The sequence below is a fragment of the Agelaius tricolor genome, unplaced genomic scaffold (assembly GCF_023055355.1).
Source record: "Agelaius tricolor isolate 1412-34295 unplaced genomic scaffold, bAgeTri1.0.p SCAF_15, whole genome shotgun sequence".
Classification (NCBI taxonomy): Eukaryota; Metazoa; Chordata; class Aves; order Passeriformes; family Icteridae; genus Agelaius; species Agelaius tricolor.
The window spans coordinates 2148975-2165807 of NW_027269275.1; the positions used below are offsets into that span (position 1 = coordinate 2148975).

At 47.2% G+C, this 16833-nt stretch overlaps 1 protein-coding gene across 1 annotated transcript in view; it reads right to left on the reverse strand.

The window, feature by feature from the left end:
• CMTM4 (CKLF like MARVEL transmembrane domain containing 4) overlaps nucleotides 1–6678 on the reverse strand; it is a 33364-nt gene extending 26686 nt beyond the window's left edge. Inside the window, exon 1 of the mRNA XM_071440195.1 lies at nucleotides 5953–6678. Within this exon, the coding sequence (XP_071296296.1) occupies nucleotides 5953–6138 (186 nt within the window). The 5' untranslated portion in view covers nucleotides 6139–6678. The remainder of the gene's footprint in view (nucleotides 1–5952) is intronic.
• Between the last annotated feature and the right edge of the window lie 10155 nt (nucleotides 6679–16833).

A 16833-nucleotide genomic window follows, 5' to 3' on the forward strand; every position in this document is an offset into this window, starting at 1 on the left:
AGCAACAATGAAAAGCAAAGCTAAACAGAATTATCTTACTCGTCTTCCACAGTAAATATTAGGATGAAAATATCACCACACACCAATTCAGATCCACAACATTTAAAGATAAATCTTTCTGAAGAAAAGTCAAGAGTTTCAGAGGCACTGAAGAGACACCTGTAAACTATTTCTAAGCATATTTGTGCATTACAAATTTGATCCTGTCAATATGATATAACAGCCTTTTTCTAAGACCAAATACCAGAGATCACCAGTATCTGCTGTGATACTCAACATCTTCTGAACAAGCAGCTGCAAATGCCACCAAAAATCAAACCTCAGCACATGACAGAAAAAAGTCACAATTTCTTACAATTTCTTACTCATTGTTTGGAGAGTGTAAGAGAATAAAAAGGTGGATGATGCAGATCATCACAGAGTGACCACAAACTGCCAGTGTGATCCTGGGATGAAAGAGGAGAAGTGTCTGGCAAAGTGACCTTGCAGAGAGGTGGGACCCAGCCCCAAGGCCAGCTCTGCCAGGCTGTGGCTCTGGGAGCCCCTTGTCCAGCAGAGCCCCTTGTCCAGCACTGCCCAAGCCCTCCTGTCCTGCTCCTGCAGCACAAACAGGGCTGGCTGAGGGCACGAGGGCCAGGAGTCACAGCAAGGGCAGTGTTAGCACAGGAACAAAGAGCTATCCATTGCTCCAACTAAACCCACAACAAAAAGGAGGAAGGCTTCTATCCCTCCAAAGTGCAGAATAAATGAAGAGAACTAAACCTTAAGGTGAAACCACCACCTGTGAATAAAAAAGGCAGGTGCAGGGCTGCCAGGGACCTGAAATTCCCCCTGAGTGTCTCCTGCAGTTGCTCTGCTTTTCAGCAGGAGCACCGAGTGCTTCCCACCAGAACTGATGGCCTGGCTGCTGTGACCCCTCAGAACATCCCCCCACTGCCCTCTGTTAACTGAATTAACTCCTCACTGACAGAAATGCAAACTCCACCCCAGCCCATGCAAAAGCAATCTCCCTTCATTCACACTGATCCACTGGGCCCCTGGAAGCTCCCTGATTGCAGATGGCAGCTCCTGGGAAGCACCCAGCTCCAGCCACCCATTCCCAGTCAGGAATCACACCCAGAGCACTGCAGGGCCAAAGGAGCAGCCAAGTCAGACAGGCCCTCAGATGGGACACATCACACACAGCTGGGGGCTCCATCTATTCCTCCCCTCCAGCTCAGATGCTGAGCTCAAGACACAAGAAGAAAGCAGTAACTAAATATGAGATTAATGAACACCTCAGAATAGCTTTCAGCCAGATTCTAATAGTCAGCAATTAGCTTATTCCTTGGAACACAAATGTTATTACTTGAATTTTCCAATATAATTAACAATGAGAACTCTCAGTAGTCTTATTACCCATGTAGGCATGCATCCCTGGCTTCTGAATTTTGTTTTCTTCATCTCAACAGAACCTCACTGCCCAGAGCTCCACTGTAGTCCTGGCCTCTGGAACCCATTTCTGAATCTGGAAATGTATAATGATAGTAAGCCACAAAACAACTTTTTTTCAATGCACAGCTACTCTCCACCAATGAAGACAGAACTTTTTATTCTGAAAACTGTGAACATCTGAACTGCTATTCCCACCAGATTTCATTTAGCTCAAACTGCTGCCTCCCCTGGCAATATCAAATGCTACAGACAAGAAGAGAAGAGCAAGAAAGGAGTGATACTTCCCAGTGCACTCATCAGCATCTCCAGCTCAGAGACCTCCCAAGCAGAAGTATTATCTTCTTTAAAAGGAATCTCTGATGGATTTCTGTAGCATTTGGAACAAACACATGAGAAGAAGAATGTCTAGGGCTGTGTGAGCCACAGAAGCCATCACCAGCCACCACAAATGCCATCCACCCTCTCAGCAGCACATGCTAAGGGGCTTCTGCCTCTTGCTGCTCCCACCAGAAGGCAGCTCTGTGATCCCAGGTGAACCCTTCCTACCTGACCAGGCACAATTCTTCACACCCACTGGCCCAGCTGCTAAAGGGGTCACATGTTACTTTAAATCAAGTGCCTGTGCAAACCTGGCAGCATTACAGTGAGAACCAACCAGGTTTCCAACAGGATCCTGCCTGGTTTTCCTCTCCTTCAGGCCTATGAGCAGCCCACCTGGAGCCACACTCCCAAAAATACCGAGCAGCACACAAAGGGCAGCCACCACTGGCCATGGGAATTTCAGTAGGAAATGTGTCCATGCCCAGCTTTAATGACAGTAAGATCCTTAAAGGTGCAGAATTACAATAACCAAGGAAAAATATTAATAATAATGCATTTTTGAAAAGCTGAAAACTAAAATGAAGAGGTGGGGAAAAAAGCAGACAGTCTCATCTAAAATGAAACTATTTCCAGCAAAGAGAGGGTACCTCCTAACCAGCTGATTTCCTTGGCAGGACAGAATGGGCCCCTCCTGACCCCCCACACTAAACACCTCTTTTCTGCAAGCACACTCAGTAAAAGGAGAGACTGTCCTTGGGAAATTCAAGGGAATGGGGAGAAAGTACTGAAATAAAACAAATCATTTGAGGACACCCATAGCAAAGTTTTCCAGTGATATCCATTTCATCATTGAACAGCAGTCTCTGTGGGAAGTATTAAAGCCCTCAAAAGCATGAGAAACAAATTCATGCCAAAAAGAAATGAGAATAAACTCTGAAGAACATTCCTGCTCTGCTCTCCAAGGACAGGCACCTCTCACTCCTTCCATGATTAAAGGTATGCTCCTTTTAAATGCCAGAAGGTCAATGGAGACAACCTCTCCAAGGGAAAAACATTTCTTTGGTTAGCACACAAATGCACTGGCTTCTCCCTGACTTCCCTTTCGAGATCAAAGTCCCATCAGAACAAAACCAAAAGCACAAAGCAAACATGAAAGCTCCAAGCTACCTTAAGTACTCTCCCCTTCCATTTCCCTTCATGCCCTTTGTCTGTCACTTCCCACCCGTGTCAGGAGCCCTGCTCACTCCTTTTCTGCCCTGGTCCAACACTCCCCACCTTCCTCCAAGCTGCTGCTCTAAGGAGGCCACAGCTGCAGCCCCAGCCCAGATGTTCCCTCACAGATCCCAACAAACACACACAACTATTTCAACAGAACACTGAGATGCAGGTAAAGGCTTCCTTTCTGAAAAGCTCACCTACCTGGCAATAACATTGTCAAAATCAGGGAAGTCATTTCAATGCTAAGCTGTTCCACGTGGGCCCTTTCTCCCTCACTGCCCCTCACACTGCTATTACTGACCACTGGCCATAAAGAGGAGATGTAACCCCTAAATTGCAGTTTTCCAGTCTGCAACCAAATCTAAATTTAGCAAAAACCAAAACAAGGCTGAGAAATAAGCTGCACAATACCATATATGAAACATCATCATAACCCATTATATTGGTGTCCCTTCAAAGGACACTTTGGGGCATATTGTCTTGAAATATTAATTTTATTTAATTATTATTAATTAATATTAATATTTAATTTAATATTAAAACCATTGTCCCCTCTACTTACACTAACAGCACTTACATTACTCCATATGCCTACAATGTAATCATGGTTTTCCTCCTGTAACAACCCCTTTATTTGAATCCATAAAGATAAATCTACACCAAATTAACAGAGCCTTACACCTATTTTAAGTGATGTGGTGTTTTCCCCGTTCCTTCTGCTTTTGACAGTCAAAAATGGGCATTTGGAAGCAGGGCCATCCAAGCCACAAAGAGCAGCAGTTTTCCTTCCCTCAGCACCACAGGGCAGTTTGTGGGAAGCCCTTCAACCAAAGATTAGAACAAGCAGCAGCAATGTTTGCCTCGAGCTGATATTTTGCCTGTCAATCACAAATGTATTTTAAGATAAATCCTGATGCTAAATGAAGCACATGCATTGTAATCTTTCCTGTAACATTGTTTTTTACTATAATACACTTAGAGACTTTTATCTTAACCAATACTTGCCTTTTTCCTTTTTGTAATGTTTTTTTGAGTGCCAGGAGCTCCTTCTTGTTTTTAAGAGACAGAGTTCTACACCACAGACTTTGTTACATTTCGGTTCCTACAGTATTTTTGCAAAGGCATTATTGAATATTGTAATTGCAATAATTATACTTGGCAAATAAGCAACCTAAGTACACAGTGGAATGTGCTCTCTCTCCTTTCTTTTCCAACACTGCTCAGTTTTCCATTGGTTTGCAAATGTCAGTAGTCTGCTCTTCCATTACCATGAATGAGGAGTTTTTTTGAGTACAAGTGACCAGGCTGAGCTGGTGCACAGCCTTCCACCCTACACTAGCCAACCTTATTTCTATTTAACTGCTGCCCCTCTGCATTCATGCACTCCTGGGAACCACATGCAATAGCTCAGATCATTCTTATGAAACTGGCAGAAAACATTCTCAACCCTCACAATTGGCTCAGCTCCTCTCAAGACACTGCCCTGCAAGTATCAATCTCCCCAGCGATGAACTGGGAGCAGCAGGGTCTTGGTCCAGGGACAAGGAAACCTCTCTAACTCCAGCAGAGCGTGGTTTTCCCCCATCTTTCTTTACATGACTTAAAACCTTATGAGGTGTACTCCATGTATCTTTGGGATTTGTTCCAAGCAAGTCAGATTTAATAATAAAGGATTCGGTTACAATCGGTAATTAGTCATTTAATGACAAGTTTTTAACAAGACTTGCCATGGTTATTAGCGTTCTGCAGAAAGGATCTGCAGTAGGAACTGAAACAAAAATCCCGAGGGTGGATTATTTCAGCGTATCAGGCAGCACCACCCCAGGATTTCCACCACATGGACAGTTTTTAACAGCTCGAAGACAGGTAGATGTTGCACAGTGATGACAGATCCCTTGGCTCCAGTCCTGAACACACACAAGGCACACACTGCTGGTCCCTGTTGTTTTACTGGGCTAACACACTCACTGCTACCACTTGCAGAGCACAGATCCTACCCTGAGCTGAGGAGATGAGATGGAAACAAATCACACTTCCAAATCCTGGATTTTACCGGGCATTTATAAAAAATGAATTCATCATCGGAGTTCTCTATAAACTTGTGTGCAGCTGAAGCCAGGATGCTTCCAATGCGTTTTTCATGAAACCTGTATGTGCAAGTTTTGCCTTGTACTAACCAGCAGTGGTTTTAAATGCCAAAGTTATAAATACGAAATATTAAAATGTTTCTAGCATCACACTTCCCAAAGAACTTGTTTAAATTACAAGAATTTGCAGCACCCTGTAAGAAATTACTTGAAAATCTATTTCAAGGTGACTGTCATTTGCATAAAACACCTCTTTTCCTAAGATCCTGAAAAACACATTTGTTGATTTGAAAACTATAAATATCATAGTGACTTGGAAAGCAGATCAGATGAAGGCACTAGGACCACAGAAACTGCTGAAATGCTTCGGTGTTTATTACGTGTTTCACTGCTGGGGTGGTCCGAGCCTTGCACTGGCTCCATCAAACTGAACCAGCCCAGGTGTCCAAAGTACACGAACGAACCCAGCTCACGTTTAATTTCACAATACAAAACCTCACGTTTGGTGTTCGGGGTTTTTTTAAGGGTTTCTTTCTTTTTACTCGGTGCACTTAGGAGAACTTCAGCCCGCTAAGGGCAAAGCAGGCGAGCGATGGCTCTGCGAGCTCCGGGCGGATCCGGGGCCCGGCGCGCTCCGCACCCGGCCCCGGGCGGGTCCCACGGGGGAACGGCGGAGCCTCCCCCGGGCACGGCCGGGAGCCTCCCCCAGGCACCGGGCCGCTGTGAGCGGGGTCGGAAGGTGCGGTGCTGGCACCGAGCCGCGCTGTCCCGGCCCCGCAGCGGCTCGCGGGCACCCGGCCCCGGTGGATCGCGCTCCCGCGGCCCCGGCAGCGCCGCACGGCCCGGCCGGGCCCGCCCCTCACACCGCCCCGCTGCCCGCCGCGGTACTCACCACCTCGGCCAGCTTCAGCCTGCCCAAGGTGCCCCGCAGGTAGTCCAGGTCGCAGCGCAGGCCGCCCAGCCCGCGGCGCTGGCTGACGGGCTCCGTGGTGGGCTGGTAGGGGCTGCTGGCCGCCGAGATCATGGAGGCGCTGGACGCCTCCCCGTCGAAGCCTTCCAGGTCATCGCCGTTCCTCATGGTGCCGGTGCTGCCGGTGCCGCCGGGGGGTGGCCGCGGGCTCCGGGCCGAGCGCCGCGCTCAGCTAAGGCAACGAGGGCTGCATGGCCGCCCCGCGCCCGCCTCAGGCGCAGCGGTGCGGGGAGCGCCCGGGCAGCATCGCGCGGAGCGGGGCCGCGCTGCCCCGGTGCGGTGCGGAGAGGCGCGGAGCGCTGCCCCGGTGCGGAGCGGTGCGGTGCGGAGAGGCGCGGAGCGCTGCCTAGGTGCGGAGAGGCGTGCAGGGTGCGCGGAGCGGAGCTGCGCTGTCCCGATGCGGAGCCGTGCCCCGGCCGGGGGCGCGCAGCCCTGAGCGCCGCAGCCCGCCCCGCCACTCGGGGGCGCGCTCCCGCCTCCGCTGTCCTGGTTCTGATCCCGATGCCGGCCCCGATCCCGGTTCTGGTCCTGGTACGGATCCGATCCCGGTCCTGGTCCTGGTCCCGGTCCCGGCAGAGCAGCCCAGCTCCGAGCGGCGCCGCCGCAGCCGCTCCTCCCCCTGCGCTGAGCGGAAAGGGCGGGCAGGGCCCGCCCCGGAGGGCGCGCAGCCGGGCGGTGCCTGCGCCGCGCCCGCCCCGCGGGGAGGGCCGCGCACCTGCCCCGGGCACCGCGGCCGCTCGGGTTCTGCAGCCGCTGCTGGCAGCGAGCTGCGCTCACGGCCCCAGCTCGGCCCTCGCGGGGCGGGCTCGGAGCAGGCTCCGGGCTCCGGGACCTGCCCCGGGCTCACGGCCGAGCCCCTGCGCTGACACTGCGCCCGAGCGGCTCCGGCAGCGGAAACCTCCGCGCCGTTCTTCCACGAGTGTTGTCTTTCGAAACAGTGACGTTTTCCAAGGTAGCCTTGACTGGCTCTGAATCAGGTTTTGGGGTGCTTTTCCTTGTGCTATGTCACGACAATTAAGGACAAATCGCAAGATAACCTGGCAAATCCAGGTGAGGGAAATGCAGCTAAGTTTGTTTTTTTTTTTAGCACAGCCGTACTGCTGTGTACCACGGTGAAGTTCGGTTGTTCCGTGTTGCATCCTGTGATCTGTCATGGTTATCAGCCAGGCTCTGATAGACCCGTGCTCCTGTTCTTGTCACTGATAGTTTACACTGTCACCTGTTCCACTTTACAGGACGTTAACACATTAAGAATTCTAGCATCTTCCTCTGGCCTCCAAGAGTCTACCTGCTACAGTTCTTCTCTTTTCCATGAATACTGGGAATTATCCACTTGGGGATTTCCTTTCCAGTTACCTGTGTGTCTACACCCAGGTAGACAGGTAACTACTCATGTCTCCCTTTCAGTTCCCTTGAAACTCCTTTGATCCCTCTTTTCATAGGTTCTACCGTGTACATATGATTCTTAGTTTAAAGATATTTTTCTTCTTTCATTTGGCCTCTGAATAAACACCTCCAAAGAAGGAGGGGCAAGGAGAGAGAACCAGAGAGTCAGGGGTTTGTTCACCACTAACAGTCGCAGCTTGGCTAACTGGAGCTGCAGCTGACTGTGCAAAGTCCTTCCACAGCTTCTCTGCTACACCCCGTGCAGCAGAGTGAGGCTGATATTCTCAAGCAAGGTGAAGAATTGGGAGATGTGTAAAAGAAAGTCATTGCCCTTTGGTGAAGGGTGAGCATCAGGGAAAGAAAAAAATAAGAAAACATGAGCAAAGCATGGAGAAACCCAAGGGTAACTCTTGCTTAGGTCACATGAACCTGGCCTAACAATAGGAAATCATGTAAGGGGAAAATCCCACTGTGGCACAGGGCTGGATTAATAGGTGTTTACAGTCTCTTATCTCAGTTCTTGTATAACTCTAGGGAAATTAGAACTCTCACAATCTGTGGTTGTCATTTAGGAGAGCATCTCTGGATTGTAACTGAAGGCTCCATGGCTGTTTCAGGAACACAAGTTATGCATATTTACCTGAAGAGACATTTAACCTTTATTTTGAAGGACTGCTCCTGCAGTTTTGGAAAACTATCCTGAGCAAAGCAAGGAAAACATTTCTGTAACATCCAGTGAGTATTATTTTGGTCAAGCTTTTGCAATTCTAACCAAAACACATCCATGTGTTGAAAGAGAATCTAAAGGTGTGTTGAAGAAGGACAAAGGGGGAAGATGGTTGAGTGGTTTAGCAAAAGGTGAGGTGGTAGGAGATCTCCATTCTGGCTGTTTGCTTAGTTCCTCCAGCACACCTTTCTGCAAACTTCTTAATAACTTCCTTCTCTCCTGGAGTGGAGAACATGGAGTGTAAATGTATTTAGATCATGAGAGCAGTTTGGGGTGCTGGGAGGTGCAGACACACTGAACCCATCTGGTTTTGGGCAGCCAATTCCCGGGGTAGGGAGAGCACAGGGAGAGTTCTGCTCCAGCAAGGTGTTCTGGGGCAAGAGGAGGGCTGGTCCCAGCGTGTGCCAAGTGTCCCAGCTCCCAGGGCACAGCCCTGCCAGGAGAGCCCAGCCCCAGCCCAGGCTGTGCTCGGGTCCCTGGCGTGCTCCTGGATGGGTGGGTGGGCTGGACTGACTTGGCAAGGCTGGCTGAGGCTGCTGCCAACATTTAACAAAGGAATCCTTTACACACATTCTTGCCTGATACGGCACCTTTTCAGCTCTGCAGAACGGGAAGGAAAAAAAAGTCGACGTTTAATATGTAAATAGAAGTAGTGATCCAGGAAAAAGGTCACTGCATTCATCCCCGCGGATCAGATCGCTCTCAGATAAGTTTGGCTTCGGGAGTTTCCAGCACAGCCTGCCCTTCCATTGTGTGCCTGCTCACGGGCACCAGGAAAATGGGGAACTGGGTCACTCAGCAGCACTCAAGACACCACCACACCATCGAGCTAGTCAGATCATGGAATTAATCACTGAGTTCTTCACATCCAGCTAAAATGGGACTGAAGAGTGAAAACAAGGAAGAAGCAGCACTGAGGGAAAAACCAAGTATGCTGTTCATAGACACTGTAATTAAATGATCTGATTGTTACAGAACAGTTGGGTCAGCTTTCACAGAATTGAAAACCTCCCATCAGAAAGAATCTCCAGGACACTGGACTTAAATTAAAACCAGCTGGTGAGTTAGGTGTAAAAAGCAGTTGAAAGGGAATCTTAAATATTCTCAGTGAACAAACTGAACAAAGAGACCTTCATCTCTCAACCTTCATCTCAGCTGTTCCTACAACCTCTCATAAACTTGTGAACCAATTTTGGGTTCTTTTCATTAAGCAAATTTAAGTGCTATTTCCAAGATTAAAACTGTGATTCTATTCCAGTAGAATTGGAATATCGATTTAAAACTAGATTTTAAAGTGCATTTATGTAGTTTAAACACACTTAAAAGTATTTTAATGCTTAAACATAAAATTTTGTAGATCTGAATAGTGGTTATTAGGAATGGTGTTTTAATGCAGTCAAGAGTGTAAAAGGCATTAGAATCCTAACAGCAAAGTTACATCTGTGCAAGTACCTGAAAAGAGCTGAGAGGTTCTTTAAGAAAAGGCTCCGGTATTTGCACGTGACCTACCAAAGGGAAGGAGCACTGGTATGCTGCCAAATTCCAGGAGAGCTGAGCAGTGATTAGAGTTTAACTTTGGCATCAGACAGGAGGCTTTTTTCCCCTTGAAATTCTCAATGTAAAAAGTGCTGAAGCTTTTTCTCAGCTTTTCAGTTGGGGAAAAGAAAAAAGCCAAGCCCCACCCTCAAAAGCTAATAAAGAACTTGCTTTAGGAAAACATCTGGTAGCTTTGAGTGCCTCAGTGCAGGGAATTGTGCATTTTCCCAGTGTGGGAGTGTGCTGTGCACACTGGTTCTGAAGCCATGAGCTGCATGGGAGGTGGACAAATAATTTTGCTGAGTCAGAAGTAGAAATTAACAGAAGAAGAAGAAGCTGTGAGTTCTCACAGATTTTAAGCAGAAGGAAGACTGGGATGGTGGGGAGTCATGAGGTCAGTTCTGTGTAATGCTGCTGAGCAGTGTGACAATCCCGTGTCACCACAGCTGGGCACTGCAGCCTCCCAGGACACCACCAGGAAAGGCACCTCAGGAACCCTGAGGAGACCTGGGTTCCACAGCTGGGAGTCAAAAACCAGTTCTACAGCTGAGGAAAGGGGTCAAAGCACAGCCCTGCCAGCTGAGGAAAGTTCAGAGAGAAGCAGAGAGGAGAACAGAAAGAAGCTGAGATGAAGGGCAGCCTCTAAAAGCTTCTTGCAAGTTCCACCGGCTGAAAACACCGTGCCCATTCGGCCAGGGTCTCTTGGGCACACACCACAGCACAACGAGGGACTCCTGGGCTTTTCATCTGCTTAAAAAAGTGCAGCTTCAGTAGCCAAAATGGTGGTGAGTCCTACCCCTCTCCTCAGCTACAACATTAGTCCCTGCAGACTTTCACCACCTCCACCTGGATTCCAGCCCTGAGGCCTTGGAAAACAAACAGAGCAGCCCTGGAGACCCCAGGCTTCAGCCTCTGGTGACAGTCCCCAGCCCCAGGGATGGCACCAGCTCTCACAGCTGGGACCAGAGGCAGCAGCAGCTGAAGTCCCCACAGGACCCTGCCCAAGGGCTGTACTGCATTAAGGGGACAGGTGAAAGTGTCACTGCTGAAACTTCACCATCACTATCAGGAAACAGTGTTTCCCTTTCAAAAACAAACCAAAAAGAAAAAAAAAATCCTCCCCCCCCAGAAACAAAACCAAGAAAGGCAATGCTGCCAAACAGATCAGTCAGACCCTTACCTTGCAGACAGGAACACGACTTCATGTGCTTTTAACAATGAGCCATTCACAGAATCATTTAATTATTTGTTTTTACTCCAGGATTAGGGACTGATATCTTATTCTGTATCATCTACTGGGCCAGTTTGGTAGTGAATGAGGAAGTCACTGGCTCCTTTCACCTCCAAAAACTTCTAAGGGCATCTGCAATGTGCAAGTGCCAGAGAGGGGTTACTGTGCAGCCACAGCTGGGCTAAAGGGCAGCAGACATTCTACAGAGCAGAAGGTGAAATGAATTTCTATAAAAAAGAGAAGCAAAATGCCAGATTCTTAAGAAAAGTGCCAGCAGACCTTTAATGGTGCTGGGAACCAGCCAAGACTGTGAGTTACATTTCTTTTGAAAGAATCCTGTATAATGAAGCACACTGAAAAAATATGCAGAGAGACTGACAGCAGTGTTTATTTTATTCATGGCACTACATTTATCCAGGGAACCGAGGGGAAAAAAAGCCCTGAACTGAGAAAAAGGTGGTGGTCTTCCAATAACACCATAAAACCCCACAGACCTAGAGCAGAAGGCCAGAAAACTCTTGTTCCTCTGCATGGACATGGGGATGCTTCCTCTGCAACATCAGTAGTTTTATAGCAAGTGATGGAACAGGCAGGGTACAGCACACCTTGGAGGGAAAGAGCTGGGGTTTATTTTTTGAGGAGGTGGGAAGCTGAAGGGGAGGATGAAAAAATTGTATAAACCATGTTTTATAAGAAAAGTTTTAAAGGTCCCTTAGCAGGCTTAAAAAAAAAAGATGAAGTACACTCACTACATTCTTTCTTTCCACGGACGGAACGGGCCAGCGAAAACAACTGACCTCAACTGTCTGAATCCTGTGTGTGTTGTTATGCAACAACCCAGCCAGCCCCTGCACTTCTCCTGGGGAACTGCACATGGTAGAGAAGTTCATTCTTTAATTACCCTCCTGAATTTGTTTTACTTACAGCTAACCTGCAGCTGACTGCTAACATCAGCAACCATAACAGCAGTTCAAAGAATATTCCCTTTTGCAACAGCACCTAATTTCTCCATACGATAGAACTCTGTATTCAGCTCATCTGGCTCATTCCCTCACAGAGTATTTCTTTGGTTACATGGGTCTTCTACATGGAAGGGAAAGTTTTGGCTTTTTGCTTTTTTTTTAACAGGAAAAATAATTTCAAGTCTTCCACCACTGGCTATAAACCCAAGGCAGGCATATGGCCCCAGCTCTCCCCAGCCATACACAGAGGAACTAATAAATCCTGATTCCTTGCAGGCTTGTCTTCTCTTCCCACCTTCCCCAGCTCTCCCCTCCCAGTGAGGCCACTGCCCCAGCCCCCTCCCCAGGGTCCCCTCGCACAGGGAGCAGCTCAGCTCCAATTTCTGTCCTCCAACCCCTGCTCAAGCAGAAGGAAGCCAGCGCTGCGCCAGGTTCTGTGTGTGCAGACCACAGATCTTTGCTTGGCTGGGCTCGCCTAGGAACCAGCCAAACTTCCTTGGCAATCCCTGCCTAAAGCAGAGGAAATCTTTGGATTTATGGTCTCCACCAAGCCCTTAATTTTCATGCAACTGGGATTAAGTCAGCTGTCTGCAAGATCTTTCTTGTCACTGAAACTGGCCAAAAGATTTAAGTTATTTTTGAGGAGGGGATAGAACAGGACAGAGCACAAAAGCAAAAGCAGTGGAAACCATGCTAAAAATATTTGAAATATGACAGCATTCTCTTAATAGTTGTGTTGTACTTCTGTTCAGCTGAAAGGTGACTTGGGAGAGATTTTGACAGGATTTGCTGATTTAAGTATTTCAGATCTTGCCAGTTTCTCAGCATTGCAAGATACTGGTCAAAACATCCTGATTCAGCCAGCTAAGCACAGCTAATTAGTCACCTACTGACAATCCACTGTTGTCCTGGGGCATGTGTGCTCTTCCCAGGAAAACAAACCTGGAAGTAATAATTCAGGTTCACAGCATAAACAAATGCCAGTATTAATTCAGTAGCCCCCATCTCTTGCACAGATCAAAGGCTGATGTTCCATTGATTGTTTCCAAACCAGCCCATCACCACAGGAGCTCCCAACTCGTACCAAAGCTTGAGCCCAGCTGTGGAGATCAGGCTCCATCACTGACCTCCACAACTGAGTGAGAAAGAGTCACTTGTGGGCTTGGTTGGAAGTGCCCAGAGCTCTCCCTCCAGGACTTCTGCCTTCATTTTGCATTCAAGAGATTTTCTGTGCAGTCGGTGACTGGTCTTTAATGAAATGGAATTCTCTTCTACTTTTCCCTCTCTGCCTGTAGGCACAGTAACAGAACTCCTTCAGAACATCAGAAAATTTGGAACAACTTCGCTTTCTACTAATCTGCAGAGTATCATCAGTGTACCAAGTCCTTTGTGGGTAATCATTTTCCTCCTCTGCAAAGGAGAGGTTTTAATTTGGTGCCCTCAGGGCACAGCACTGTCCTGCAGTCTCTCTCACTGAGGCCATGGACAACACACAGAGTGGATCTGATCTCAGCAGCCCTCTCCATCCATCCATCCATCCATCCATCCATCCATCCATCCATCCATCCATCCATCCACCCATCCTCCCTCAGGGGTCTCAGTCCCTCTGTTCTGTCAATGAAGTCCATTCCACTCCCTCTCTAAAAGGCAAGTCCTTGGCTTTTGGAATGCTGTCAGACTGGTCAGGTGAGTGCCAGAGATCTACAATGGCATTTTCCTTTTCTCAACTTTAATATTTCACTGCACATGCTTGCAGTAGTTACAACTCCATTTCTGGCATGTTTTGAGGGATTGTTTTGGGCAAGCCTATTGGTGACTGACAAAGGGGAGAGAGAATGATGCATCTGATTCCATCATCAGAAGGCTAAAGAATTACTTTTTTATACTCTACTATGTACATTGTATCTAAAGTGAATCTGCCCTGCCCTCACTCCTGCTCACAGCTGCTCACCCTGCGCTCATCCCTGGTTCTCTGGTGACTGTCCCGTGCCAGTCCCACACACACACACACACACACACACACACACACACCTGGCCCTGACAGGCCAAGGGAACCAAACATCCTCACTGTGGTAAGCAATCCCCATATTGCATTCTACTTCAGCACACCACAGGCACAGCAAGTGAGATAAGAATTGTGTTTTCCCTCTTCTCAGCTTGTCTCACAGCCTGTCTCTGTTCAGAGGGCATGTGAATACCACACAAGCCCAAGTTAAAGATGACATTTTTATGTCATAAAGCTACACTGCATGTTACATACAAAACATTTGTACTGAAAACTCAGACACTTTTCAAAGACAGCTTGTGCAAGCTAATTCAGCTTTCTTGTGGACAGATAAAACTGTTGGCTTTCAGTGCAGGACTCTGCTATTTCAGCTTTTGTTCTGAAAGAAACAAACCAGTCAAACCAGTGTCAATTTAGTCAACTCAAAATTAAAAGGAGAACAGCTTAACTCGTATTAAAATTCATAAAACTGAGTGGAATCGCTTTTCTTTGGGGAAAAAATCGTCAGCTCACTCTCTGGAAGATACTTGGATATCGAAACAAAAATAATCTGCCAAACAGGAATTACTGAGGGAAGCTGACAAGCAGTGCCTTTGCCTTTGCCAGTGCCTTTGTAGACATATCCAGCATTGTCACCTTCAGGTACCAATCCCACGCCTGCCACCTCCCGGGCTTGGAATATTTCAGCTCCAGAAACGTTCAGCAAAACATAATTAAGTGTTAGGGAAAGGGGAGTGAGGGATCTTTTCCTTCAGATAAAGTGTTACTACTCATAGTGTTGGTTCTGCTGCACAAAGTCTGCTACCAAAGGCAACAAAGAAAATTAATTGCTTCCCTTGGTTCTGCCATAATCTCACAGACCTCCTGCATGTAATTACAAACGTGCTGCCCATAAAGCCCTCCAGGAACTCACAGCAGGGGCTCTGACTCCTGGAACAAAGCAGGGATTGCACAGCTCCTTCAGAGAGTGACAGTGCTCCAATCCACTCACCCTGCCAGGTCACAGCGCTGGCATCAGTCACTGCTGCTCTCAGCCACAGCTGTGCTGCTGATACTGCAAGCCTTTTTATTCTTTTAAGACAACTGAAGCAGAATTAGGTGCCCTATCCTTCAGGATTTTGGAGACGTGCCTGATTTGGAAGCATTGTAACAGTATATTTTTATTACCACTTGTCAAGAAATTCATTGGAGAAAATTCCTTGAGCTTTTTTCTAAACATCTGAATTTCACTGAGGTACATGTGGAAACAGAGATCACTTTCTTTCACTCTTCCAGGGAGCAGAAATCCCTCTCAATCCCACCCTGTGCTCACCTGCAGCCTGCAGTGCCCATTCCATGGAGCTGCTGATAAACCACTTACAGGGAGTGCAGGAATCTCACAGGAGCCAGCGGTGTCCCAAAGCAGCAGCTCAGACTGTTGGCTTTTGTGATTATTTGTGCTTGTTGTCTTCTCCACACAATCTGAGTGGGTCAGTGAAGGAGAAATTCATTATTACAAAGGCATTCCAGCATGTCAGGCTGGAATTTTAATGTCAATTCCTTGAAGGGAAACTGAATTCCATTAAAAGAGTGCCTTTGGAATTAAACTGTATCTATCCTATGAATACATTATTTATTTTTAAATGAAAAAGACCATAAAACAGACTAGTTTGGGTTTGGTACCAAACAGTCCATTCAGCTCTAAACACAGACCCTGACAAGCAGAGTCTCCTTCAGGTCATCAGTAACAACCTCTTAACCCCCAGCTTCTCCTGTGCAGGTATTTGAACTGCAAAGACTCAGAAATTCACTGTTCTGTCCAAGCAGAGACTCTTACCCAAGCAGTTCATTCTCTAACAAAACCCTGCCACACCTGAAAAGCCAGAAAGGTAAATGCCACCATTTGGAACAGCACAGGCAGTGAATGACTCCTCTTCTAAGAGCAGCTTAGAAAGTTTAAATCAGCCTTCAGAGCAGCCTTAGGAAAGATTCTTCTGCACCAAAGCCTTATTATCTCATTTTTTCCCCCCTAACTTAGGGACATTTTGCTTTGAAAAAAAATGAATTACTTTTTTGCTTTGAAAAAAAATGAAAAAAAATGAGTTGAAGAGCAGCAAAGTAAATGTAAGAGTTATAAGTTCTTCCACTTCCATCCACTGCCACCATCTTTCCAAAGTCACTTTCAACTTCACCTCATCTGAAGATGAAGTCTTCACTTGGTTTTCTCCCAGACTAATAGAATAGAATTCTCTTCATATACTCAAAAAATATTTTCTAAAGCCCGTCTTAAAGAGTTTAAACTGATTATTCACATTAATGAGCTAATGAAAACATTATGGCAATTCTAAAATGATAATTGTTTCATGGCCTCATAAGGATTCCCTTCTGGAGAAATTATATACCAGAAAGCCAAAGCTTAGCTGATTTATATTTCAGAGGCAGGGTGACTCAACAAACATTCATATTTAGGGCTTCAATCTGTGCAGAGGAACAGAGGCATCCAATTGATATGAAATGAAACAAACGATGAAAACAAGCAGCAGAATCCTAATTAAATGCCCACTCCTTCTGTGCTTACTGGGAAGCTCTTCTTACACCCAGCCAAGTGAGAACACTTGACTATTGGCAGAGAAGAGGGATTTTCAACACTCCAGCAATTCACTCCTTAAACTTCCCATAGCCTGGATTTGAATCCTGCTAATTCAGGATCAGTGCTGTGCTTGGGAACAGTATTCCACAGAATACATCTGAAGCTAGTGAAGCACACAGCTGTCTCCCCAGCCCAATGAAATACATTCTTTTGGACCAAAGTGCTGTGAGCTGTCCCAAGCCCAGCTCCCAGCTCCAGAGGACTGCCACTAACCCAGGGACACAGCTCACAGCCAACCTGCTCCTCCTGCTCCCAGAGCTTACCCACACCCTGCTCCCACACAAACAGTGCCAGGAGGGCATCTCCCAGACAAAAGCACAGCAGAAA